General features: G+C 43.3%; 1 protein-coding gene across 16 annotated transcripts; it reads left to right on the top strand.

Annotated features, from left to right (window-relative positions):
* Positions 1 to 27798, top strand: LOC139532519 (target of Nesh-SH3-like). Of its 16 annotated transcripts, XM_071330245.1 has the most exons (24): positions 1 to 194; positions 8307 to 8486; positions 10365 to 10433; positions 10530 to 10665; positions 11658 to 11848; positions 12544 to 12596; positions 13602 to 13641; positions 14018 to 14095; positions 14289 to 14363; positions 17172 to 17378; positions 17746 to 17823; positions 18631 to 18834; positions 19490 to 19555; positions 20356 to 20442; positions 22234 to 22296; positions 22592 to 22714; positions 22851 to 22940; positions 23063 to 23272; positions 24524 to 24629; positions 25459 to 25538; positions 26437 to 26466; positions 26895 to 27053; positions 27159 to 27281; positions 27440 to 27798. In XM_071330245.1, the coding sequence occupies exons 1-24, from the start codon at positions 119 to 121 to the stop codon at positions 27553 to 27555; spliced, it is 2640 nt and encodes an 879-aa protein (XP_071186346.1). In that variant the 5' UTR covers positions 1 to 118; the 3' UTR covers positions 27556 to 27798. The 16 variants fall into 16 exon arrangements, with proteins under 16 accessions (XP_071186346.1, XP_071186348.1, XP_071186349.1 ...); XM_071330247.1 differs by lacking the exon at positions 14289 to 14363; XM_071330248.1 differs by lacking the exon at positions 17746 to 17823.

Genomic DNA, 27798 nt, shown 5'->3' with positions numbered 1-27798 from the left:
CCGGTGGTCCTCTCCACTCCACAGTGTTTCCACAGAGCGCTGCACAAGTCCTAAATTGAGCTGCTACCTTAGTGAAGTTGTCCAGCATCCCTGACCAGAGAGCTCTATAGCAGGCACCATGCTCCTCAGAGTCTCTCTCCTGCTCCTCTCCGGATCCATTCTCCTCAACTGCCTCCCTGCACAGAGGATTAGAGGCAAGTGCACAGATTGTCCGCTCTGTAAAGTCAGGTGTATTGTGTTTCTGGATAGTATGGTTTTGTGTTACGTGTTTTATGTATAGTTTTGAGCATGCATATTATGTTTTTGCCAATGCATGTGTGATGGAAAGTGTTTTGGTGTTGTTGATGCTTATCATTGTGCACAATGCAAATGTTTAGCTGACTTTGCATGTGTTCTCCTGATGCCATTCACGTTGTATAGAAGGAAATAGCTTGCCAAAACCAAATTGCAATGTGTACATGAGTAGAGGTCTCATGGTCCAGTTGGTCCAGTCTGTAAAGTCCCATGAAATTATCGCAAAAATATTGACCAAAATGTTTAGGACAATGCGTAATGTGTAGAGTTGTGCAGACTTGACTGCAGCGAAATCCTCATTAGAACAACAATATAAAATATGCCATTCAGCAGACGCTTTCATCCAAGCGATTTACTGACCATAAATGCAATGCATTTAGAATCAGGTGCAAAACCATTGTATATCTGTCTTGCAACCTGTAGCTGTGACTGTGCAAGATAAGAATTAGTTTGACATAAAAACGGAATGAAAAGCAGAAGTTTGGTTGTTACCGGTATGTAGATTATGTTTCCTTGAATTTTGTTCTGATGCTTTTTGGTCTCACTGTAGAATTGTAATGTCTGTTTGGAGCTTGGATTGCCTCATGTTAGAGATCATGTTCAGATGACAACTGTTTGAGCTACAGGACGTTCAGCAGCGTACTGATTGTCCCATTAAACATACAGTAGTTATGCAATATGATGAATTTACTCTCCTAGAAATGAAAAAGGAAATGTCAGGCTAAAAACAATGGATGATCGATACACTGTATTAGCTCACATGCAAACACTCGGCAATATAAACATTTTTTTTAGCGGCAGTGTGTATGTGAATAGTAAAACAACAAACATTCATAGAAGTGAGGACGTTTTAGCTGTTCTCACTTGTAAAAAGGCTATTTTAGGCTTCGGGGTTAGTTTTATGGTTAGAATTAGGGTTAGGTTTAGGGTTTAAGTTTAGGGTAAGGGTTTGGTTTAGGGTTAGATAAAATAGGAATTTTAATGGGAATGAATTGTTGATGCCAAAATAGTCCTCACAAGTATAGTAGGACATAGCTGTGTGTGTGTGTGTGTGTGTGTGTGTGCGTGCGTGCGTGCGTGCGTGCGTGCGTGCGTGCGTGCGTGCGTGCGTGCGTGCATGTTTATCTCTGCATGTTGGTTGTCTTGGGGTGTTTCTTGAACAGGTTCCCATGATTATAAATAGTTAATCTATGTGAGCGCCAATCTGTTTGTTGACTAGGAATCTTATCCTAATGATGATTTTGCTGCTGTCCAGTGGACTTCCCAGAGGATGTAGCCTTGTGATTGCGGTGTCCGGGGCGGTATCTATCAATGATACTCTAACACAGCTGGGAGGGGTTTGGTTAGGCTTGGGATTGGGCCAACATCTCCCCTCTGCACACTCCACAATCTCAGGCAGAGAAGCTTCTTGTTAAACAATACATGTTGTAGGACATTCAAGTGTCCGCTTTGCTTTCCGCGTGGCGGTGTCTGCTTTCTGCACATTGTTGAGGTGTTACGTGTATATTCCTGAGTACATACAAGTGCCTGCTTTGCTTTCCGTGCGGCGGGGGTGGTGGGGGTACATTGTAAACGGGTAACATGTGTGTACCTGAGTATCTGAGCTCGGAGTATGTTGAAGCTGTGGTTGTGCAGGCAGCTGGAGACGTGGTTGGGGCCCCCAGCTCTTCACGCATGGTCAAACTTCATTAGAGGAGATGAAAGAGAGACGGCTCAGTCTCACACCAAGCCACTCATCAGTTGTGCTACAGTGCTCGATGCAAATATGTCCTACCTTCACGCTGTTTAACTACCATCTCTCTGGTGAGGATGGGGGCGGAGAGGCGGGGGCTGTTGTGCCCCACTACTGTAGCTGGATGAGGAGGGATGGGAAGCTCTACGAATGAAAGGGTGAAGTTGGCCTCATGCCAGATGGACACACAGTCAAAGAGAATACAGTAGGAGTGCATGTGTGTGTTTTTCAACATGCGTCCATGCATGTGCTTATACAGTATGTGCTGCCAGTGAAAGCCCCTGCAGTTATGGAGTGAATCAACAGCTGTAGAGCGTTGAGATCAAATCCACCTAAATGTGACTGGACAATAAATGCTATATGAACCCAGAGAAGCTATGAGGTACGATTTATGTTCCATATAGCCATGAGGTAAAATGCTCCTGGAGAGTCGATTTAGAAAAGTAGTGTTTGGAGATTTAGGGGACTTTTGTTACAGATGTACCTTCTTAATTAAAATGACACAGGTATGCTCAATTTGGGAGAAATGGAAGGACCATGTTCCACAACAGAATGTACTCTAAGTGTTTCACGGTTTGGTTTGAGTGAAGTTTGTTAGTTCCTTATTCAAAATACAAAACAAACAAACACAAAGATATGGGATATTGCTGGAAGAGAAGTTGTTTATGACTAACATATCTCAAAGTCTGCCAAAGGATTAGATGCTAGCTAGACTTTTTCCCTCAGCGCAATACCCTGAAGGCTGGCTGTTATTCACTTTTAAGGGTCATGTAACCAAACCAACTGTTTTCACTTGTGATCAGCCTCACACTGAGTTCTGCTCTTGGGTCAATCAGCTGCAGTTGGAATGCCTTCAACTGTGAAACACCACATCCGTGCCAAGAAACCAGCATGCATGATTACACATGTCTTAAGTGTCAAACTTCCATGCTTTCCCACCATTTGAGAAGGCAACAGGATGCCAATCTGTAGAACCAACAACCCAAAGATAGCTTAAGAGACTGAAGACGGACACTGATGATCGCACACAATCTGTCTCCTGAAGACTCACAGTTGGCCAAATCAAACATGCCTGCTGCTAATGCTTAAAAATCATTTTTTCTAGACGACTTTGTTACTGGGAATTGTTAATATCAACGATGCCACTCTGTCATACGAACTCAATGCATTTTATGCACACTTTGACAACAACAACATGGTGGCGGGCGTGAGGGCCGTCACCGTCTCAGAGGACTGGGGGATCTCGCTCTCTGAGGCCCACGTAAGAAAGGTCTTTAATCAGATCAATACCCAAAAGGCTGTGGGGTCCGACGCTATTTCAGGGCGCGTTCTCAGAGCATGCGCAGAACAGCTGGCTGGCATATTCACTGTCATTTTCAACCTCTCCTTGTCCCAGTCTGTAATCCCCACATGTTTTAAGATGACCACCATCATTCCTGTTCTCAAGAACTCTAAGGCGTCATGCCACAATGACCACCACCCTGTAGAACTCCCTTCTGTAATCTTGAAGTGCTTTGAGAGGCTGGTTATGACACACATTAACTCCACCATCCCAGACACCCTAGACATACTCCAATTTGCATACCACCCCAACAGATCCATAGATGACGCAATCTCAATTGCTCTCCACACTGCCCTCACCCACCTAGACAAGAGGAATACCTGTGTGTGAATGCTGTTCATTGACTACAGCTCAGTGTTCAACAACATTGTCCCCTCTAAGCTCGACACCAAGCTTAGGACTCTGTGTCTGAACTTCTCCCTCTGCAACTGGATGCTGGACTTCCTGACGGGCCGACCCCAGGTGGTGAGGGTAGGCAACATCACCTCCGTCATGCTGACCCTCAACACGAGGGCCCAACATGGGTGTGTGCTTAGTCACCTCCTTTACTCCCTGTTCACCCACGACTGCGTGGCCACACACGACTCCAACACCATCATCAAGTTTGCTGATGAGACATCTGTGGTAGGCCTGTTCACCGGCGACAATGAGTCAGCCTACAGGGAGGAGGTCAGTGACCTGGCAGTGTGGTGCCAGAGCAACAACCTCTCCCTCAAGACCAAGGAGCTGATCGTGGACTACAGGAAATGGAGGGGGCGAGCACAACCCCATCCACTTCGACGGGGCTGCAGTGGAGCAGGTCGAGAGCTTCAAGTTTCTCTGTGTCCAAATCACTAAAGACTTAAAATTGTCCAAAGACACGCGCACAGTCGTGAAGAATGCGCGACAGCACCTCTTCCCCCTCAGGGAGGTTGAAAAAGTTTGGCATGGGCACTCAAATCCTCAAAAGGTTCCATATCTGTACCATTGAGAGCATCTTGACTGGCTGCATCACTGCCTGGTATGGCAGTAGCACCGCCCTCGATCGCATAGCGCTACAGAGGGTGGTGCGGGCAGCCCAGTACCTCACTGGGACCAAGCTCTCTGCCATACAGGACATCTATATCAGGCGGTGTGAAAGGAAGGCCCGGAAAATCATTAAAGACTCCAACCACCCAAGCCATAGACTATCCTCTCTGCTTCCGCACGGCAAGCGGTACTGGTGCATTAAGTCTGACACCAACAGGATCTTGAACAGCTTCTATCCCTAAGCAATAAGACTGATAAATAGCTAACCAAATAGCTACAAGGACTATCTGAGTTAACCTTGTATCTTTACTGACCTTTTATCTCTATGCATACTCACACACCCATTCACTCTATAATCTGCTCACTCACGCATAATATCCACATACATTTATACTGACTCTACACACACGCACAAGCTGTTGCTACTCTGTTTATTATATATCCTAATGCTTAGTCACCTTACCCCTGTACATATCTACCTCCATCACACCAGTATCCCAGCACATTGTAAATACAGTACGGTACTGGAACTGACCCTGTATATAAGTATGCTTACTTATTGTGTTCTTCATATTTATTGTGTGCTTTTTCTTGTATTACATTGTTATTGATTATTGCATTTTTGTTTGCAAGCATGGCATTTCACTGTTCTTGTGCATGTGACATTAAAAACGTAAAACTTGAAACATTAGTCAAGAGCAGGATAACTTTATTGACAACAGAACACAACATAGCTAACAAGCTTTCCAGCATGAGGGGGCTATTTTTTATACAGGTTGGGATTTATTGGTATGACTCATGTAATGGAGGCAGCTCTGCAGAGTGGTCACTACACTCACACTCTTAGAAAAAAGGAGAACCCTTTTTGGTTCCAGATATATCCCTTTTGGGTATGTAGAACCCTCTGTAGAAAGGGTTCTACATAGAACCAAAAAGGGTTATTCAAAGGGTTCTCCTGTGGGTATAGCCGAAGAACCCTTAAAGGTTCTAGATAGCACCTTTTCTCTAAGAGTGTAGCTGGCATACTCACAAAGTCATAAAACCTGATTTGAAACCTTACCCTAACATTAACTTTAAGTTTTGAGATTATGCTGCGGGACATAGTGGTAATTTGTGGTTTAGTACGGTACCCTTACGCCTAACCCTAACCTTAAACTAAGGCCCCCCAAAATAATCAAATTTTCCCCCATTCATTTTTACAATATAGGCAAATTATGACTTTGCAGCTGCACTCTTAGGAAAAAAAAGGTGCTATCTAGAACCCAAAAAGGTTCTTCGACTGTCACCATAGTAGAACCCTTGGAAGAACCATTTTTTGTTCCATGTAGAACCCTTTTGGTTCCAGGTAGAACCTTTCGGAGTTCCATGTAGAACCATTTCCACAGAGGGTTCTACATGGAACCCGAAAGAGCTACATAGAACCAAAAAGGGCTCTCCTACGGGGACAGCCAAATAATCCTTTTGGAACCCTTTTTTCTAAGGGTGTGGCGGAAATCTCTCAGTTCTGCCTCCAGGGCAAGATTGATGACAATAAATGTCAACCTGCATTTTTGATGAATAAGCCTTTCCATAAGCTTTAGTATACATTTATTGGTATTATCTAACATAATAATGTCTTCCACATTCTCCCCCTGTAGCTAGAATCATTCTTCATCTGTATGTCTCCAAAAGGGGTGGAGTGGGCATCTGGTCCTCTATAAACACAGGAAAACACATTACAGTCCTTGTAAGTCCAGGGTCTCTTTAATAAAACCTTATGGATTTGCAGCTATAAAGCCAGAGACTGAAAACATCCTTCTTGTTAAATTAAAGGGAGTCAGCAATAACATGACAGGAGTCTTGAGGTAAGCAGAGGTTATGTCATGTTGCCGGGGGAGATACGTTTATTAATGACAGTTAGAATCAAAGGCGCCACAAGAAATATGATCTTCGAAAGCAGAAACATGACAAGCAAAACATCCTTTCCCCCAATTATATTCCAAACAATTCAAGATTACTCTTTGGGGTTAAGCGGAGAAGATAAATTAATTCATGATTACTCTTTGGGGTTAAGCGGAGAAGAGAAATGGACACAAGTATCCATGTCAACAGTTTTTTCACCCACACTGTGTAAAAAGTTGCACAATGTTGTTCTGATTCAGCATACCCAGTGGTCTTTTAAATTCTTCCAAACCAAAAGTTCCTGGCAACTTCCGCAAAACCACCACACAAATATGGTTGTTTGTTTGTTTTACACTTCCTCATGAGGTTCTACAGCTGCACCATCAAGAGCATCCTGACCGGTTGCATCACCGCCTGGTATGGCAACTGCTCGGCATCTGACGGAAAGGCATCTGACAGAGGGTTGTGCGACCGGCCCAATACATCACTGGGGCCAAGCTTCCTGCCATCCAGGACCTATATAATAGGCGGTGTCAGAGGAAAGCCCATAAAATTGTCAAAGACTCCAATCACCCAAGTTATAGACTGTTTTCTCTGCTACTGCACGGCAAGCTGTACTGGAGTGCCAAGTCTAGGACCAAAAGGCTCCTCAACAGCTTCTATCCCCAAGCCATAAGACTGCTGAACAATTCATAAAATCGCCACCGGACAATTTACATTGACCCCCCTCTTTTGTACACTGCTGCTACTCGCTGTTTGTTTGTTACCTATGGATAGTCACTTCGCCCCCACCTACATGTGCAGATTACTTCAACTAGCCTGTACCCCTGCACACTGACTTGGTACCAGTGCCACCTGTATATAGCCTCGTTATTGTTATTGTTATTGTGTTACTTTATATTTTAGTCTATCCCTGTAAATATTTTCTTCTTCTTGAACTGCACTGTTGGTTAAGGGCTTGTAAGTTTCACGGTAAAGTCTACACTTGTTCAATTCGGCGCATGTGACAAATAAAGTTTGATTTGATTGAAGAGGTTCGTGGGTCATCGATAATGAAGGCACCAATATTATATCCAAGGTTCATCCCAAGTTTGCTCTGTGAATGTGAGTGATTAGGTTATGGTTAAAACCTAATTAATGCTCTGAGTGATGATGAGGGTTAGCTGGAGTGCCAGAATGCTCGCCTTGCCTCTTGCCTGAATGGGCATTAAAAGGGCTGTTGACTGATGTGTGTGACGATAAAAAACTGCCACAACATCCTTTTCCGAACACCAACTTGAGCCCCTTTATGTGGCATTTTAGGCCTGCTTTTCATTAGCATTCAACAGCCTCTTTAACCCAGCAGCTGAATCAGTCAAGTTCCTGCATGGTGGGAAATGGGAACCTGGTGGACAAGGGAAAGCCTTTTCCAAAGCTAAAGAGCCTTAATACCAGGTTTAAATGAGCTCCATTACTAATGTTTAGGACATTTCCCAGACAGCTATTGAGCCTCTGTTCTTTAATAATGACTTTTCTGAACTCTTTGGAGCTCAACCTTCAAGAGTTACATCCTCCATTGCATTTCACCTTCTAATTTGACCTCTCCTGTGCTTACGCACTCCCTCAAGCCTGACGATATCAGTGGGTTTAAAGTACTTTGGGTTTATCCTAATAGTCCAATGTTATGACTGATGGGGGAATCAAGTATCCCATCTCCTGTATGCGTTCAGGGTAATATTGGCTGCAGTTGAAGAGTACTGCAGTCTGTTTCCTGAAAACCACAAACACAATCCTATTTGATTAATCCCTTGGGTACCTGGGGAGAGGCAGCTGTTTATCTTGCAATTACCCCTAAATTAATCTGTCCAGAAGAGTTTTAAATGCAGCACTTATAGATGCAATTCACAAATGCTCTGCACAGTATTTGCAATCTGCTCATGTTCATGTGAGGTGCTGAAGGTTAGCTGTGATGGAATGCACTAGCATCTTTAGGTGCAATGCACCACAGTTCAACTAATCATAACCACAATGCAATTCAACTGTATTATTCTACTTGTTGGCCTTTAACAGTGAGAAGACAGAACATGAAGGTTCGCATCAACGCTACGGGCGACACCATCGTGATGAAGTTTGTCCGGCCCAACCCTGACACCAAGCTGGAGGGCTATATCCTGGGCTACGGCAGCAGCATGTTCTCTAAACAGTTCATCCAGCTGCCTGAGAATGGAGAGCCCTACGAGACTGAGATAGGTAAGAGCAGTCTATGGTAAGACCACGCACACACACTAACCTATTGACTTTCAGGGATTCATCAGATAGTCATAACATAACAGTGTATATTGTGACTCCAACATACGTCAGTAGATAACCCAGGGGAGAAACCATTCCTCTGAGAAACCTAGCAACCTCTTTGTAGAGCACAGAGATTCTCCAAACAGGGTGAAAAGGGCAGGAGTTACACTAAGCACGCCACAGTGTTGACTTTCCTCTTTAGAGCCCTTTCCTGCAGCTCAATGGGTTCCATTCATCATCAACCACAGCCTCTCATGAGATACTTTCATCATCCCAGCATCCCAGCCCACTATGGCACCTTAGCAGGGCAGCACAGAGTCAGTGGAAGATTACCTTACAGCTTGTGTAGATCATCTATTGAGCGTGAAATCACATGCTTATGTTAGAAAGCTTATGATTATGCTTATTTTTCTTGATACTCCCACTCACTAAAATCACTTGAGATAAAGTAAACAACGGAGTGTTTTCATAATTAAATCAAACAAATACGGTTCCTTTATTGCTGTTTTGTGTTGATCTGTTTGGATTTATGATAGGCACGAAATGAGAGCAGGTCAGGAACAGGTTTCCTCTTGTTGTATGAAAAGGTCTCAATGGCCATTGGCTATGAAGTGTTGGAGTAGAAAGGAACCAGAGACTAAAGAGAATGGAACAACTCCCTTGGCTGGCTCCCCAATCAGTGAAAGGAGCGCTGTTTGTTCAATGCGGAACAGCTTTTACGTCACTTTTCCTTGAGCCCTTTCACCTGTGTGAGAGACAACAGAAGTGATCAAACATCATTTCTCACTGGTACAAGCTGTGACCTTCCACGTACAAAAACAACGACGACAAAGAGCCGAGTTAAATTGGTCTCAGGTGCCCCTCCAGAACACCTGATGGAAGTACCTCATCACAAGAGAGCCCCGAGGGATCCAACGAGAGAGCAGAGGGTAGACAGAACCTTCTCAGCAATAATGACACACGTAGTAGTGCAATAGGGTATGGTTGTGTTACTGTGACTCTCTGGGATCCTCTTCTGTGCTGACTCTTAACTTATTTAAAGTGTTTCCCCACACCCAACAGTTTGCTTTATTTTAAGCAACCAAGTGACTATCATTTGTCCAATGCCCCACCCATAACATTGTGCCAGCTTCGATCCATGCCAACCTACTCCGGCTCCTGGCATGCCAGCTCAAGTGCTCTGGCTTTATGTTCATCCATTGCTCCACCCTTCACATCCTGTCTATTTTGTTCTGTACAGTTATTCATTAATGAGCTCGCCATTCTCATGCAATAGAAACACAATGTTTTTGGATCACTGTTTTTATAGCACATTGAATCCAAGCGGCCAGATGTGTCTTAACTGTGTTCTAGATCCATACCCATATTTCACCCCTCCTAGCTGGCCTCAGACATTGTTTGCATTTGATCAAGTATTATAACAATAGACAACTGTTAGATTGTGGCTGGATAATATAAACCCCTTAGAGAATTTACTGTATGTATTAAAGTCTCTGCAGGTTGGACAACGTTCCATTGTTCCGAGGAGTTCAAGCAACTCAATTGCATTTCAATTTACCATCCGAACAACTGTTTGTTTTCATCTGTTGTGCTTAAAGTCAAGCCCTTTCATCTGTGTATCTGTTCCATTTCTGTTTACAGCTGATTTGAATAGTTTCAGCCCATCTCCCTAACACCAGAGACCTGGCTGGGTAGTGACTCACCAGGCGTCAGCAGGACTCTTTCTTCCCAAACCCTTCTTTCACTGCCCAGGAGAATATTTCCCCCCTTCTGGTATATTCCTTTTTCCATGACAGAGAAATCAATGTGACAACGTTTTATTTTTTAACCTTTTAGACGCTGAACCCAAGTATCTTGTTGCTGTCCAGCCAATCCCGAGCAACGACGTAAAGAAACAATGCACAGGTACCGCGGCAGTCTGTCTACGCATCTAAAAGGTTAAATCAGGTCATCAAATCTGTTGCAAATATAGTGTATGACACTTGACCTTTGTCCTCACAGGAAAGGTCTACCTGGAGAAGCCACTCCACCTGGTTATTGGCTCCGTCACCCCAACCTCTGTGCTGCTGTCCTGGGGAACCTTCCTGAAGACGCCCTACGAAGCAGGCAACATCATGAACGACTGTTTGGAAGACGGGTGAGTTATACCCTACCGCACCGCCAGCCAGGCATCTGGTTCCAGTTCCATGTTGCATTTTTCAGGCCAAAGCTTCCACAGAAACAGCCTCACTCAGCTCAAAATGGATGACAGGTGAATACAGTTACACACTGTTAAGGCATTCAGACTATCTGGTTTTCACAAAAGAGAAGGATCTAGTTGAAATCAGGTGCACACACTGAGATCTGAATACCAGGCTGTTATTGCTAGCTATGTATAAAGATGACATACTTTATGAAGGCTTGACTAGATTTAAACTCATACCGTGCATTCATTGTACTGTGCCGTCGAACCTTGGAGGATTTATGACGCATAACAGTTCTGTAGAGAAACGTTGAGGAAGTGTGCCATTTATTTTCTATGGAAAATGGAGAATGGGAATGGACCGAGGTCTTTTCCAACGCAGGTGTGTGCAGGAGTTGACTGAGAATACATGGAATGTACTGCTGGGACACAAACACACTTTTCCATCACTCGATTTATGCTCCACCTTAAATACATTCTAGAATTTCCCCTACTCCGTAAGTTGGAGGAGTCGTTGGAAATCTCGACCTAAGTTACAGCTGAGAGTTCCCCCTTCTATCTGGTGGCTTATTAAAAGCTAATATCAGTTTCTTCTGTTTATTGCTTGGCTACCGCCGGCAGCGCTACCCAGAAAGACAATCCCTGAGGGCATGAAAATGGATTGGTTGACACTGACGACATGACCGGAGATACCGGAGCCAGAATTAACAATAGCTAATGGAGGAAGCTTGTTTAACATATTAGTCACTATGGTTCATCAGACCACAGCCGTAGAGCTGGAATAGCCACCCATACTGTATGATGTGGAGCACACCTGCTGTGCTTTGTTGGTCGATGAGAAAAGAAGGCAGAATTTTCCAAAGGTTAGAGTTTGCCATAAAGATGCACAGCTACTGTACAAGAATCAGCATGTTGTTTACTGTGCCTTGTTTGTCCCTCCCATGCAGACACTACACCGTCCGCTACAGGGAGAGGAACAGGAAGTGGATCTACCAGACCTGCCCCACCAGCGACACTGTGATTGACAACCTGAAGCCCAACACCCCATATGAGTTTGGGGTCCGCTCCAACAAAGACGAACGCAGCGGAATCTGGAGCAAGCCTGTCATTCACAAAACCAACATGGGCGCAGGGTTGGGTAGGTTACTTTCTACATGTAATAGTTACTAGTTACCTGTCCAAAATTGTAATCAGTAATGTAACTTTTGAATTACCCAAACTCAGCAACGTAATCTGATTACTTTCAGTTACTTTTGGATTACTTTCCCCTTAAGAGGCATTAGAAGAAGACAAAAAGGATCCATCAAACACATTTGTTGTGTCATCAAAGTGGTCTCTGACTTGTGGTCAGACTTGATCAAGTGGAACAAACGTAAACTTACCGGCTTCTTTTCAATGTTGAATTGAATGCCATTGAGAAAACAGAAAGGTGTCATAATGTATTTATTTTTTGAGCAAACATCCTTTCCAAATTTAAAAGTAATCCAAGAAGTAGTCATCTCGTTTTTAAAACGTATCTGTAATCTGATTACAATATTTCAGCTGGTAATGTAACTGATTACATTGACAGTTACTTCCCAACCCTGCATGGGCGGTATGTACATCATACTTAGGAAAATGAAAATCAGAGAGTTCAGGCAGTACCTCCTCGTTTTATTTTTGAAGAAGTCTGTAAGAAATCTTTGTGGCTCAAGAACAAAGAATAAAACATCCATATCATGTGAGCCATTTTGTGCTTTATTGTTCCTACTTGCCAGACTTTCAAAAGATCACCTACCGACACTCTCTTCTCAGAATAGCAGTTGTTTACATCGTCTTCTCCATGTTTTGCAGACAAAAGCATCCAGAAACCCTACAAGCACCGGACCCCTATTGTGAAGCCAATGGTATGTGCTGTGTTTGTTGGCCATACAGCATAAGAACCTATGACCTACGGGACTCTCAGTCTCTGCATTAAATCGCTTCCACAGGCATACGTATTCTCACACTACAACTTTACCCTACCACTCATTTATTTTTCTTTCTGAAAATATTTTTCTATTTCCTGCTGTCACTATGGAGGGAGAATATACAAAGGTGGTGAGAGAGGGTGAGAAGCAGAGCATAGCTGAGCTGTATAAGACCAGAGTAGAGTAGATAAACTGCTGTCTGCTTGCCCTGTCTGACCCCAGCACCCGGCCTGAGAGACTCTTTAACGTGGGTTTAAGAGGGTCACCGTCACTGCCCAGCTGTGACAGGCAGAACATCGCAAATCAACACATGACACGCTGGCGCTGATATAGTCTTTCTGCCTACAATCAATTAATCAAATGTATTTATATCTAAAGCCCTTTTTACATCCGCAGATGTTACAAAGTGCTATACAGAAACCCAGCCTAATCCTTTATCCAATCGCTTTCATGGCAGCTATGATTTTGATTTTGTAGCTTATATGCAAGTGTGACTGTCATATGGCCCTTGACCGTGTGTGTGTGTGTGTGTGTGTGTGTGTGTGTGTGTGTGTGTGTGTGTGTGTGTGTGTGTGTGTGTGTGTGTGTGTGTGTGTGTGTGTGTGTGTGTGTGTCTCAGTTAGGCTAAGTCAGGTACCAGGAAGTGAACTGTAGACAGCAGACTATAAATGTTTTCTGGTGAAATGGCTTTTCCAGGCAGAAGTCAGGATTGATGTAAGTGCCGTTAAGGGAGGTCGAAGGGCACGTTAGGTACGCTAGAAGTCTCAAGGGAGACTCTCAGTGATGTAGCACTCAAGGGGAGACAGCTCAAAGCACAACGCTATCCTCACCATAAAATGAAAACATGGCTTTAGCACGGGTAGCGTATTAGCTTTGACATATGGCTGTGGATCTGGCGGCAATAAAAACGTCCACCAACTGTAGATTGTTTTTGTTTCTCAGAAACCACCCATGTCCCGTGCACTTTTCCCACCTCGTCCAGGTAAGCCATTTCAGTGTAATCATTTGAAACCAGAACTTTTATATTGCATCCAAATGAAACAACGAGGAATGCTACATGCCCATATGCATGTCCAGGCAACACCGTTACATAAGCTTTATTCCAATATACAGGAATGTAGAGTATGTCATGATATTGTTCCAGGTGTGTAAGTCCAGACAGCTAAATGCTACTTACCCTTGTTACACCTGTTTTCTGAGGATATAGCTGCATACTACACTGTTTTACACTGTTTTAATATGGTATAATGCCTATGTAATGTAAAGTGTTGGTTTACAGCATCACTACTTTAGACAGGGAGTATGTTGCAGCAACTTGAAATCCTGCCTATCTCCTCTTGATTCCCTTTCTCCCCCAGCTATTCACAATAAGACTCAGCCTAGACTCTCTCTGACCAAAAACCAAGCTTTCCCAGGAGCTCCCAAGACATCTTTTGGTGATTACTCTCTCTCATTCTAAAGCACTTAACTTTTCATATTGTTTTTTTTTTTATTGTTGCCAAAAACACTACTATTTTCACTGTCTTTAAAGACCTTCTGTGGTCAAACACATTTCCTGCCCAACACCTTCGCTACCTTTGCACTTTGTTCCTATTCACACTTTATGAAACGTGATATTATTTTCTACAGCACCACCAGAGAGCCACCTGGAAGCTAGACCTGACCCCCGCTCCAATGAGCCTCAATGGCCACAGTTCCCACTGGGTAAACGGAGACTGACATTTTGAATCATATCAAGCTTAATTCGCAGTCAGTCATCGCTTGGCTATGTCCACTATGCTGCTGCGAGGGGAGGGGTGGGCTGGGGTGGGGGGTGAGAACCGCAGCTGTTTGTTGTGATTGGCTGCATGCTGGCATGCCTTGAGTCCACTGAGAGGTAGAAAGTCCCTGGATCGTGGAGATGGTGGTGGCACAGGATGGTGCCGCCACAGAGTTGGACGTATGCGCGTAAGTTTCTTCCAGAGCAAATGCGAAGGGCACGCATGACGGTGATTTTGTTTTGCTTAGACATCAGGCGCTGTGAGAGGATTGGCTGCTTGTTTTTCGCAGTTTCCCTCCATACTGTATCAGTCCAACTCTGCACTTTACCTTTACCTCTCTCTCACTTCCACTCTTTTTGTCTTTCACCCATAGCTCATCCATTGATCCATTCATCCATCCTTTTTCTATTTTTCTGCTGTTTGTTCTAGAGGTCGACCGATTAATCGGAATGGCCGATTAATTAGGGCCGATTTCAAGTTTTCATAACAATCGGAAATCGGTATTTTTGGACACAGATTTGGCCGAATTTCTTTTTTCTTTGTTCTTTTTTTTTTACACCTTTATTTAATCTTTATTGAATTAGGCAAGTCAGTTAAGAACACATTCTTATTTTCAATGACGGCCGAGGAACGGTGGGTTAACTGCCTCGTTCAGGGGCAGAACGACAGATTTTTACCTTGTCAGCTCGGGGGATTCAATCTTGCAACCTTACAGTTAACTAGTCCAACGCTCTAACCACCTGATTGCATTGCACTCCACGAGGAGCCTGCCTGTTACGCGAATGCAGTAGAAGCCAAGGTAAGTTGCTAGCTAGCATTAAACTTATCTTATAAAAAACAATCAATCAATCATAATCACAAGTTAACTACACATGGTTGATGATATTACTAGTTTATCTAGCGTGTCCTGCGTTGCATATAATCGATGCGATGCGTATCGTTGCTCCAATGTGTACCTAACCATAAACATCAATGCCTTTCTTAAAATCAATACACAGAAGTATATATTTTTTAACCTGCATATTTAGCTAAAAGAAATCCAGGTTAGCAGGCAATATTAACCAGGTGAAATTGTGTCACTTCTCTTGCGTTCATTGCACGCAGAGTCAGTGTATATGCAACAGTTTGGGCCGCCTAATTTGCCAGAATTTTACGTAATTATGACATAACATTGAAGGTTGTGCAATGTAACAGGAATATTTAGACTTATGGATGCAACTTGTTTTCGAGATTATAGTTTCCGGATTCGACCATATTAATGACCTAAGGCTCGTATTTCTGTGTGTTATTATGTTATAACTAAGTCTATGATTTGATAGAGCAGTCTGACTGAGCGGTGGTAGGCACCAGCAGGCTCGTAAGCATTCATTCAAACAGCACATTCCTGCGTTTTGCCAGAAGCTCTTCGCTGTGCTTCAAGCCTATCAACTCCCGAGATTAGGCTGGTGTAACCGACGTGAAATGGCTAGCTAGTTAGCGCGGTGCGCGCTAATAGCGTTTCAAACGTCACTCGCTCTGAGACTTGGAGGAGTTGTTCCCCTTGCGCTGCATGGGTAACGCTGCTTCGAGGGTGGCTGTTGTCGTTGTGTTCCTGGTTCGAGCCCAGGTAGGAGCGAGGAGAGGGATGGAAGCTATACTGTTACACTGGCAATACTAAAGTGCCTATAAGAACATCCAATAGTCAAAGGTTAATGAAATACAAATGGTATACAGAGAAATAGTCCTATAATTCCTATAACAACTACAACCTAAAACTTCTTACCTGGGAATATTGAAGACTCATGTTAAAAGGAACCACCAGCTTTCATATGTTCTCATGTTCTGAGCAAGGAACTTAAACGTTAGCTTTCTTACATGGCACATATTGCACTTTTACTTTCTTCTCCAACACTTTGTTTTTGCATTATTTAAACCAAATTGAACATGTTTCATTATTTATTTGAGGTTAAATTGATTTTATTGATGTATTATATTAAGTTAAAATAAGTGTTCATTCAGTATTGTTGTAATTGTCATTATTACAAATAAAAAATTTAAGAAATCGGCCCATTAATCGGTATCGGCTTTTTTGGTCCTCCAATAATCGGTATCGGTATCGGCGTTGAAAAATCATAATCGGTCGACCTCTAGTTTGTTCTTCCCATGTCTATCCCCACAACCTCTGTGACTCTCTCTCTCTCTACAGCAGTGTCCATAATTTCATATGTTTGTGTCCACACACCATGACGTCTTTCTTGACATCAGTCACCTCAATCATCTCTCTTCATGTTTCATCCCTGTCATCTCATTGGTTTACAGAGTTGTTGCACTTAAAGCCAGTGGCAATGCTGAGTTTGAACAGTCTGCATGACAACACTGCATGCAAAAAACGTGCTTGAATTTCCCATTAGGGAAAGGCAGCACACAGTTGCTCTGTACCCCTTCTGTCCCTCTAAATACTCCTTCCAATTATATTTTCAAGACTTTCTGTGTGTATTTCAATGAGATACAACTACATTATGTGACAAAGTTAAATCAACCTGAATCCACTATTTTAAAAAGATAAATAACTACAATCTTATACAGTCAATGAAAGGCATTCAGAGACATTCATCTCAGAGCTAAAGAGATGGATTTGAATGCCTGTCTATGAACTGTTGATATTGACCTCAACAATTGGGCATCAAAATGTTCCATAAGGTACGTCCTTATATGACTCCATAGTTTCCAGTCCCCATAATCAAAGTTTACCTCCCTCTTCTCTCTCACCCAGACGGAGGAAACAGTATTAGAAATGCTTCCTCTCATCTCGTGGACCTCCCTCCTGCCCCCTCCCAACTCCTGCCCACCAAAACCCCCAGTACCTCCTCTGCCACCCCTGTCCTTAACAACCCCTCTCCACACGGTGAAAAGCAACAGGGACAGACCCAACCCAGGGGACCTACTAGCGCCACAGAGAAGCCACATAACCCTTCCTCTGGTAATTTCCACCTTTCAACTCTTTTACCTTCCCCTTCTTTTACAGAGTCTGTCATGTCATGTTAAGGGAATCAGAGTATACTCTGGTAGCCCTCAAAAAAGTGATCTAAAATGCCTAACTCTCTTCGGAGTAAACGCCTAGATGTTTACTGAAACCGAAAGGCGTCCTGGTATCTAAAGCTATTAGGGACATTTGAACTTTTTACGAAGTGAGGCAGGAATCCTTTGTTTTCCTTTACCTCACTGGGTAGTCTTTGAGAGTGCTGCCCGAGTAACAGATAGGCAAGGAAGCTCTATCTTGAATTTCTCTACAAACCACTGTAACCCAACCCTCCAGAAACAGATAAAACCATTTTTTCCCCACACAGCTCTCAGCGAATCACAGAAAGGAGCATCACTGCTAACCCCCGCCCTGGGCAGTGAGAAAGCCAATAATAACAACTTGGGTAACGATGACCTCATCGTATGAATGCCCTCACTGTGTTTTGCCTCAGCTGGTCTACATACACTCCACTGTCTGTCTGCTGTCCACTGTGTCACCATCATCTCAGACCACAGCTTCAGTGTTGTTGTCCAGCTTTAATGCACACTCATTGGTCCACAGCTTCAGTGTTGTTGTCCAGCTTTAATGCACACTCATTGGTCCACAGCTTCAGTGTTGTTGTCCAGCTTTAATGCAGACTCATTGGTCCACAGCTTCAGTGTTGTTGTCCAGCTTTAATGCACACTCATTGGTCCACAGGTCATGATCAGGAGTTGGACTGAATGCCCGTTATTGCACCATCCACCACATTATCAACCACATTACTGCATTATCCATGTCTGCATGGCATACACAATCTGACAGTCATGGTTACGCTGCACTGCTTAGACCCAGCAGCATCTATGACTCTATTCCTCAAGATTGTGGAAGCTTTAGGATGAAAAAATGCTTGAAAAAGTAAATATTGTTTACGCCACTAAATGAATTAAAAGTACACACAAAAAACATGCAACACTTATAACAACAAGGCTAACATGAGTTAAGAGCCCATGTTAGGGAACTACAGTAGATGCCTTCAATCAAACTACACTATTGAATGCTGCAGATTCATTTGAGAGATCATTGATTGAATCATCCTCACTAACCCCACTATTCCACTCCTAAAGGCCGTGGCTCCCAGCACACCTGAATGGCACAACACATTTGTCATTAACAGACATTGAGACTACACATTGTAACAGGTTCTGCAATTGTTTTTGTGGTTTTCTAGGTCAAGGCAGCCAGAGAAATTTGAAACCCCTTGGTCCGGCCATCACACTGATAGCCAGGACCATGAAGTCTCCTGCTGCCACAAACCCTCTCTTTCCCTTCACTGATGGCTCAAGACAAGATACCCCATCCTCCTCCTCCTCTTCTTCCTCATCCCTTCTTCGTAGGGCTAATAACTCATCACAGACCTCCAGGACACCAGGGGGTAATGGAATCTCTCTCTCCCCTTTTCTTCTCCTCCACTTCCTGCTCCTCCTCCTCATCCTCTTACTATGTCATCTCCTTGTGGTTTTCTTGAAATCTCCCCTACCCCCACAAACCGTGTGTAACAAGTGTGCAGGACTTCCTCCAAACCAACCACAAATGTTGTCATATCTGGGCAGAGGTTGAGGTCAGGCAAAGATTGCAGAGTTGGTTTGGCATCAAGTGCCTAATTTCACCCTGCACAACATGTGGAGAGCGTGATCAGTCATGTTTTCGACATAGCTTTACATCTCCGTGGTCAAGATTTGTCATGGCTGCCCAATCTATCCATCTCTCGACTCTCGCACCATCTGAAGAAGTCACTGCTACTTTTAGAAAGATCTGTCAGATACGGTCAGCATGTCGTAGATTCTGGTTGCAGCACGGGTCAGCCATGTTAAGACAGCGCTTTCCACTGTCTTTGGGGAAACACGTTCACTTGAGACTGAAGCGCTGACAGGACTCTCCGCTGGTCCATCACCTCCTTTTCCTATTTATTTTCCTCCTCACAAGGCCTGTTGGGAGATTCATCTTTAATCTGTTTTTTCCTGAAGAATTATGTCTGAGCTAACAATACTAGCTGCTTTTTCTATAACAGTCACTCTTCTTCTCCACAGCCAATGGTAAGCATCACAAAGGAACCGGCCTTCCCAAATCAGTGGTTTGGAACAGACTGAGAATGGGTAAAAAGAGCTGATATTTCTCCTCTGTGTCTCTCATCCATTAACCCATACAGTTTGTTGGCGTTGTGGCGGCATCATCAACCAATATCGGTGTCCTTCACCCATTCATTTTGTTTGTCAATAATGTGTCTGTCTCTCCATCCATCCATTCATCAGCCCGTCAGTCTGTCTATCCATGCGTTGCCATCTGTCCAAGGGTCTTGGTGTTCTTGGTTTTCATGCAAGCTTCTGCAGATTCAATGCTGTTGCAGGCTTCAAAAGCTTATGACAACGAGTAATCAAAGGGGTATTAAGTAATCACTGCTCTTTTTAGGGAGGTAAGCCTGTGTTAGTACCCATTTGTGGTGGTGGGGAAACTCAGTTCATGTTTTCCAAGCAGAAACTGAAGCAGTTTCAGAGGCCTTCAAAGATCAGGCTCTTTGTATGCCGAGCTACATAACCAATGCTGTTTCTCTGTCACAAACTGGCAAACTGGAAGTCAAATCAATGTTGAGCTGCTTATGGTTGGGGTTCACCCTGTGCATGATTGTATGCTTGTCAGTCCTGTACTGTCCTTATTGAGCATGAGATGTGGTTGGGTTGTCTATCATCATCATTCACTGTATGTTTGTGCTCTGTTTCATGTTATGGTCAATTGGTTGTGTCTTTACTGATAATGCAAAACAGTGGAATACTCAAGGAGGATTCTTTGAAAGATCTTAATTGATATGTTCAGATACCATCGATGTCTTCAAGTGTCTGGACACGCCACATTTCCCTCAAAGACACAATAGGTTTTAATCGTAGTACTTTTCCTGCAGCAAACACAAACAACTCGCTGTTGGAGGACATAAACCCTGATGTTTCGGGCCGTTCAGGCTACTCTTCCATTGAGGACCAGTTCTATGGTAAAATGGCATGAATCCAGTCTTATCTGCACCCAGCGCCAAGCTAGCCCTGCCCACGCTGACACACGCTAGCTTCCATCGCCATCGTTTCCGCCCAGACTGCATGAGTCGGACATGTTGGATGTAAAATACGTCTTATTTTGATCAAAACACTGGACGACCATCACTAACAATTCCACCATAGGCTTCAGTTCAGCCGAGCCTCTGGAAAATACTTTCCGTTTTTGGAAAGTATGACGTCTGAGGGTCATTAGCTTATTTTTAAGAACCTTATTTTGGCGTGTTTCTCACCAAGCTTTGCACTTTCTCTTACCACATGTTAAGAAATAAAGTGTTCTATAATAGCCCTGCCGCCGTGTAATGAACTTGACGTTTTGTTTGGAGGGCGGCTCAAATGTTATTTTAATCTATTTTCCTGGGTAGGTTCCACATGCTTCTGGCTTGATTGCAAGTATTGACTTAAGAAGAACAATAATCTTCACAGGCTAGTGCATCACTGTGGAGGTGCCAGTGTTTAGAGTACCCATCATGCAATCAGGAAAGCATGGCATCAGCTTTTCATCAGCTACAGGAATTCAATATTTGCATTTGGTTACAGATTTGTGTTAGTATGAACTAGACTTAGTGGACTAATATTTTTGCATGAGTAGACAGGTCACAGTGCAAAGGCAGAACAAGTCAGCAGTCAATAATGATTGTGTTTGGTGGCTCGTCACTTGATCATGCAGTCACCTATGATCAAGCTTCACTGCATGTTCTGTACCCTGTGAAACATTTGCAATCTTGATCTATGCTGGTTCCATGTGGCTAGAAAAATGCAATGTTTTAAGATTACGTAGAACACTGTCATTGCAGAGAAATATCTCTTTTTTTCTTATAAATGTACAACATATGCTATCCTGAATGACAGCATGAAAAAAGTTTGGGAAAGCTTTTCTTTTTAAGTAGAACCATGTTTTCTAGAAACTGTAGAGTTGGATAAAGCAGTGCTAACTGCAAACTGGCAGTATTTAAAACATGGATATTTACATGTAATTGATGGAAAGAAATGGACCCATATTGTTTTATATTACCAGCTAAAATGTTTCAGAGCTACACCAGCTTTTATGTACTGGGGCTTTGCATTTAGCACATTTTCTTATGGATTAGGAACAATTCTTTGATTGTGAAGAATTTGGCCTCAATGCAACAGAACGCTAATTGGCAACAGGTTAAGCATTTCGTTCTGGGTAAATTTAAGAACATGTGTAAAACCTCAAGGAATTACAAAGGATTGTTCATGTTTTAAGGTTCATTGGGCGTAGGGTATGGGGTTTTACCATCCGTTTATTTATACAGTCCATTTAGAGTTCCTCCCAGGCATAGAGATGCCAAAATAATTTTCCACAGCTCATGGTCATCAGTATGATGTGCTATCTAGAACCTAAAAGTGTTATTCTGCTGTCCTCAAAAGAGTTCTACCTGGAAGCAAAAAGGGTTCTCCTATGGGGACAGCAGAAGAACCCTTTTTGGAAAGCTGTTCGCTAACAGTGTATAACAGATGGCGCATGTCAGATACGTGATGAAATCCTGCTGTTGGATTTTCTCTAGATATTGCCGATTGTGTCAACAAAAGGTATTTGGGTTATTCTACAAGTGGCGGTGAAAGAGTGTTCCACTGTTTTTCATCTAAGATGACCTCTTCAAGGCAAATAATGCCATCAGAGAGACAAAGGAATGGTTCTCGCAGAAATTGTAATTGTTTAGTGATTATGTGATTGACTGTTGTTTCCTTTGATTTCTATTTTTCAGGATCTCGTCCGTCCATTCCTGTCAACAAAAAGACCAACCTGGTTGGCAAACCTGGTGATATGAGTAAGGTTTAGTTGGTTGTAATAATAACACATAATTGAACATTGAGCAGTTTTCTATACATCATCCACTGCCTGAAATGGGGGTGTACACACCAGTTCCAGAACTCCATTATAAACCAGCTGTTAGTGAAAGAGTATTTTGTCATCATGAAGTTTGTCACTTGGCTGAGCTTATGTTTACAACCTCGAAAGGCACTTTTCCTCTAAGCAAATATAGAAATATTGAGAAAGTCAAGAAAAACGACAAACTTTTTTTTTTGTAAACAACGTGCTTTGCCAAACTCTGTTCTCTACAGACAAGCTGAATGTCTTAAAGCAAACGGACAAGGCCTCCATTTTGAAGAAGTTCCCATCAGTGACGGCTAAACCTGCCAAGCAAGACCGCAGACACACAACAACGACTACACCATCAGTCAACGGTATAATTGATCACAATTCAGAGCTAAATTATGTCCTAAGAAGACCTACATTACTGGTGCCCCATGTGAGGACAATCCTTAAATGTATTTTGTGGAGCTCGAAAGCATATCCTTGTCCTTTCTCATCCTCTCACAGACATCTGGTTTGAAACCTGGGAGAACTCCTCATTATTCAGCTCCCTACCGGCCTCTGACGTGGACGCATTGGGAAAGAAACGTTTCGTTGGTAAGTAAAAAACCCTTCTTGTAACTATCATGTACTTCTATTGTCCCTGGCAGAAAATTACTAAACGGTCGCTTTGAACCAGCAGTGCAGGGATCCTTTAAATGTGATCTCTCTTCCCTAAGCACCCCATGTAGTCTACAAGACGGACAAGAAACCAGACGAGCCGTGTTCCATCACAACCTCTCTCAGCTACTTCCCAGAGGAGGAGGGCGGGGAGACAAACGTGACAGCCCCGCCCAAGTCTCCGCCCTCCAACCTCACTGTGGTAACGGTGGAGGGATGCCCCTCCTTCATCATTCTAGACTGGGAAAAGACCGACAATGACACCACAGGTGGGGAGAGTGGGACACTGTACACGTCTATGTACTCCAACTACAATGCAAATGCATAGCAACATACACCACTGTTCAAAAGTTTGGGGAAACGTAGAAATGTAATTGTTTTTCAAAGAAAAGCAAAAAAAAAGTCCAGTAAAATCACATCAAATTGATCAGAAATACAGTGTACAATAGACATTGTTAATGTTGTAAATGACTATTGTAGCTGGAAACTGCATTTTTAAAAATTGAATATCTACATAGGCGTACAGAGGCCCATTATCAGCAACCATCACTCCTGTCATGTTGTCATGTTGTGTTGGCTAATCCAAGTTTATCATTTTAAAAGGCTAATTGATCATTAAAAAACCCTTTTTCAATTATTTCAACTGTTGTCCTGATAAATAAAGCAAGCGCAAGAGGACAAGTACATTAGAGCGTCTAGTTTGAGAAGGCCAGCATCCCGTAGTCGCCTCTTCACTGTTGACGTTGAGATTGGTGTTTTGCAGGTACTATTTAATGAAGCTGCCGGTTGAGGACTTGTGAGGCGTCTGTTTCTCAAACTAGACACTCTAATGTACTCAGTTGTGCACCGGGGCCTCCCACTCTCTTTCTATTCTGGTTAGATCCCGTTTGCGCTGTTCTGTGAAGGGAGTAATACACAGCGTTGTACGAGATCTTCCGTTTCTTGGCAATTTCTCGCATGGAATAGCTTTCATTTCTCAGAACAAGAATAGACTGACGAGTTTCAGAAGAAAGTTCTTTGTTTCTGGACATTTTGAGCCTGTAATTGAACCCACAAATGCTGATGCTCCAGATACTCAACTAGTCTAAAGAAGGCCAGTTTTATTGCTTCATTAATCAGTACAACAGTTTTCAGCTGTGCTAACATAATTGCAAAAGGGTTTTCTTATGATCAATTAGCTAATCTAAGTTTATAATTTTACAAGGCTAAGACAACGTGCCATTGGAACACAGGAGTGACGGTTGTTGATAATGGGCCTCGGTACGCCTATGTAGATATTCCATAAAAAAATCTGCCATTTCCAGCTACAATAGTCATTTACAACATTAACAATGTCTACACTGTATTTCTGATAAATTTTATGTTATTTTAATGGACAAAAAATGTACTTTGAAAAACAAGGACATTTCTAACTGACCCCAAACTTTTTAACGGTAGTGTACATTGGAAAGTGTGACTCTGAATATTGGGATACTTGGTGAATTCTTGAATTCAACAGTGATTTCCTGGTTGTTGTGTAGAATATGAGGTAATCTCCACGACGAAGGGACCAGATGGTACTCAGGTCTCCATCCTGACCACCAACCAGACTCACACTGCAGTGGAGAACCTCAAACCCGAGAGCAGGTATATAACATAACATCTTTGTGCCTGTGTTTCAGATTGATACAACACATTGTATTCTCTCGGTATGCTCTCTCTCAGTCCTCAGACGGTAGCTTTTTTCAGAGCTTTGAAAAAGTATGAAAATGCATGCACTCGCTACCGTAAGTCTGCTAAATAACTCAAATGTAAATGTTTGTGAAACTTAAACTTTCTGAAAGGCTTTCGTTCATGGAAATAATACAACATTTGAATTATTCATTGTATTATTACTACTTTTGTCAGAAAGATTAGCTAGCTAGCTATGTCTGGTTAAGATCAGGACCTGCACTTCTCTCTGGCGTAGTTGGAGAAGAAAGGTTCTTCACGTGTGGAGAGCAGAGGAGGGCCGCCACGCTCCCGAGGTTTTTAATGAAGCCTGAATATGGGACTATTTGACATTAAAGAAGTGATAGAATATAAACCAGCGCTTCCTGTGAGCTGAGCCTGCTGAGACTACTGGCACGTGGTGGACCAATCGCTGTGTCTGAACATCTCATATGGAGGAGACATTACCGGGAGGGACTCTCTGGCTCTCCTGGCTCTCTGGACTGCACTGTCTGGAGAAGAGATAAATAGGGAGGCAATACTAGAGCCTCATTTTTCCTTGCTGTAACAACAAGGGCGAACAATAATACAGTACCTTTCCATCAAAATACTGTGTCCACTTTAAACGCTGTGAGGATTAGAGGAAAATCTGATTCTGTGGAAATGATTGCTTGCAATTGGAGCGGAAATTGGAATCTGGAGCGAGTCGGTTGGATAATCGCTGTGAGACCTTCTGATAGTGACACTTCCTGCTCTTACCTCACAGCTACGAGTTCAAGGTGAAACCCAAGAACGAGCATGGAGAGGGGCCACCCAGTGAGCCTGTGTCCTTCAACACTGAATCAGGTACAGTATGGGCCACATTGTTTTCTAGGCCAGCACTAATGCGCCTCATTAAACGACACAAGAACTTGGTGATTGGTTGTTTCGTTGAATCGCTGACTTACACCATTACCTATTAAGGAGTCAGTTAAAAGTTCAAGAGCCACATCTGGCCTTTGGCGTAGGCCATCTGTTGACTAGGTCAGGCATTTAGCGTTAAACAAACAAACAAGCATCCACTAAAATACGCACGTACAAACGTACTAACGCACAGCCTCGTCAGCCAGCTCCAGTCATGTCTGGCGGTCCACCACTTACCGGTGTAGGGGTCTGTAATTAACTAGCTGTTATTAACCTAATGATTTCAGCATGGCCCCTCCATTTCCATAACATTGGCTGCTGCCTCTCCATGTAAACTGCCTCCAACCCCAGGAGTGCTGTCCGGCTGCCAGCTCTCCCTCATCCTGCATTGCAGCTCACAACACACTCAATCAAACTAACTAATACAACAGCGTATCATAAATGAATGGCAAGTAGGGAATCAGGTCATTTTTATGTTTCTGGGAGGACCTCACCGCTGGGCCTCATTGGCTCACAGAGGCTTACCCTCTATGTGAGAGATGATGAGGAGTTTGAAGGCAGATGATTTGTCTTGGAGTCTCCTGGAGTCCCACACTAGCATATCAGACTGGCTCTTCAGTGCCAAAGTGGACTAAATTACTTGCCATAGATTTTGTATGGCTTAGCTACAAGACGTGTGGTTTTGTGGTCTTTTATTTAGGAGAATCACCAACTTATTTCAAAATCGTTTCGGAACCATTTGTACAGTCTATTATGAGAAGAAGACATTTGAAAGCACCTACTAACTCACATTTCTCTCTCTGCCTCTTTCTCTCCATCTCTCCATCCCTCCGTCCTGCAGCGGACCCACGTGTGAGTGAGAATGTCTCAGGTAAGCCCCTCAGTCTGTGGTCTGTCCTGAGCACCGGTCCCAGGTGACACATTCCACCAGGCTGAATGAATGGATGATCTAATGAAGGTCTGGCCTGGCACAGTGAGAGTCTGTGGAGACTCAGGCCACAGTGCCCCAGTGCAGCAGTACACTGCTCTCCATCCAATATCTATGAGCTCACTTCTTCCACACCCAACTCACAGCCAGACCAAACATTTACACAGCTAAATGAATGGAGACATTTTTATTTTCCCTTTCATTTCATCAGTAGTAAAAGGCTGCGATACACTAAAAAGACAACTCTGATTGGGAATGCAAATATACATTTGGGCTTCTACACATCTCTATTTTCTTAATTATTATCTTGGTTTCATGCTTCATGCCTTTGATATTCCACGTTCGAATATTTTGTTATCTCTTTCCTGTAGGAAAAGATGCCATCTGGACCCAGTTCCCCTTCAAGACAGACTCATACTCGGAGTGCAATGGCAAGCAGTACGTGAAGAGAACCTGGTACCGCAAGTTTGTGGGCATCCAGCTCTGCAACTCCCTCCGATACAAGATATATCTGAGTGATTCTCTCAACGGTCAGTTCTGCTTCCGGCGCTCAGTGTCTATAGTACAGTACAGTACTGTAGCTCAGTTTAAATTGCCATCCCTTTTGACAACTTTTTCCCCTAATAACTTTACAGGTAAATTTTACAACATTGGGGACCAGACTGGCCATGGTGAGGACCACTGTCAGTTTGTAGACTCGTTCCTCGATGGAAGGACAGGAAACCAAGTCAGGGCTGACCAGCTGCCAGCAAGAGAAGGTACAAGCTACAGCACTGACAGATCTATCTTTGAATTGTTGAAATGAGAACCTGTTAAGAATATGCTTATTATCCATGCCTGAAAACAACTACATTTTCACAATGTCTAAAACGACTCAAAGTTCAGCGCCTCACTTCATTTTGTCTGTCATATACAGGGTATTACAGGGCTATGAGACAAGAGCCTGTCAACTTTGGTCAGATAGGAGGGAACTCTCACGTCACCTACGTGCCATGGTACGAGTGTGGAACAGCCATTCCTGGCAAATGGTAGGACCCCCCAAAGCTGTCTGTGGAGAAGCCCCAAGGATATACAGTACATATCAAACCGGCTGGGAAGGTGGCAGGAGGGGTCATTCTACGCATCCAATCAGTCTCTGGATGCTACATATCCCCCATCCATCCGCCTCCGAACCCCAGCCATGTAAAAACGTGTACAGGATCTCCGTGTCAGGTTAATATAATGTCCATATGTAATAGCCTTATCTTATTTATCAAACATGACAAAAAGGCAAAC

This window comes from Salvelinus alpinus, chromosome 10 (genome assembly GCF_045679555.1).
Source record: "Salvelinus alpinus chromosome 10, SLU_Salpinus.1, whole genome shotgun sequence".
Classification (NCBI taxonomy): domain Eukaryota; kingdom Metazoa; phylum Chordata; class Actinopteri; order Salmoniformes; family Salmonidae; genus Salvelinus; species Salvelinus alpinus.
This window is presented reverse-complemented; position numbering and strand designations above follow the sequence as displayed.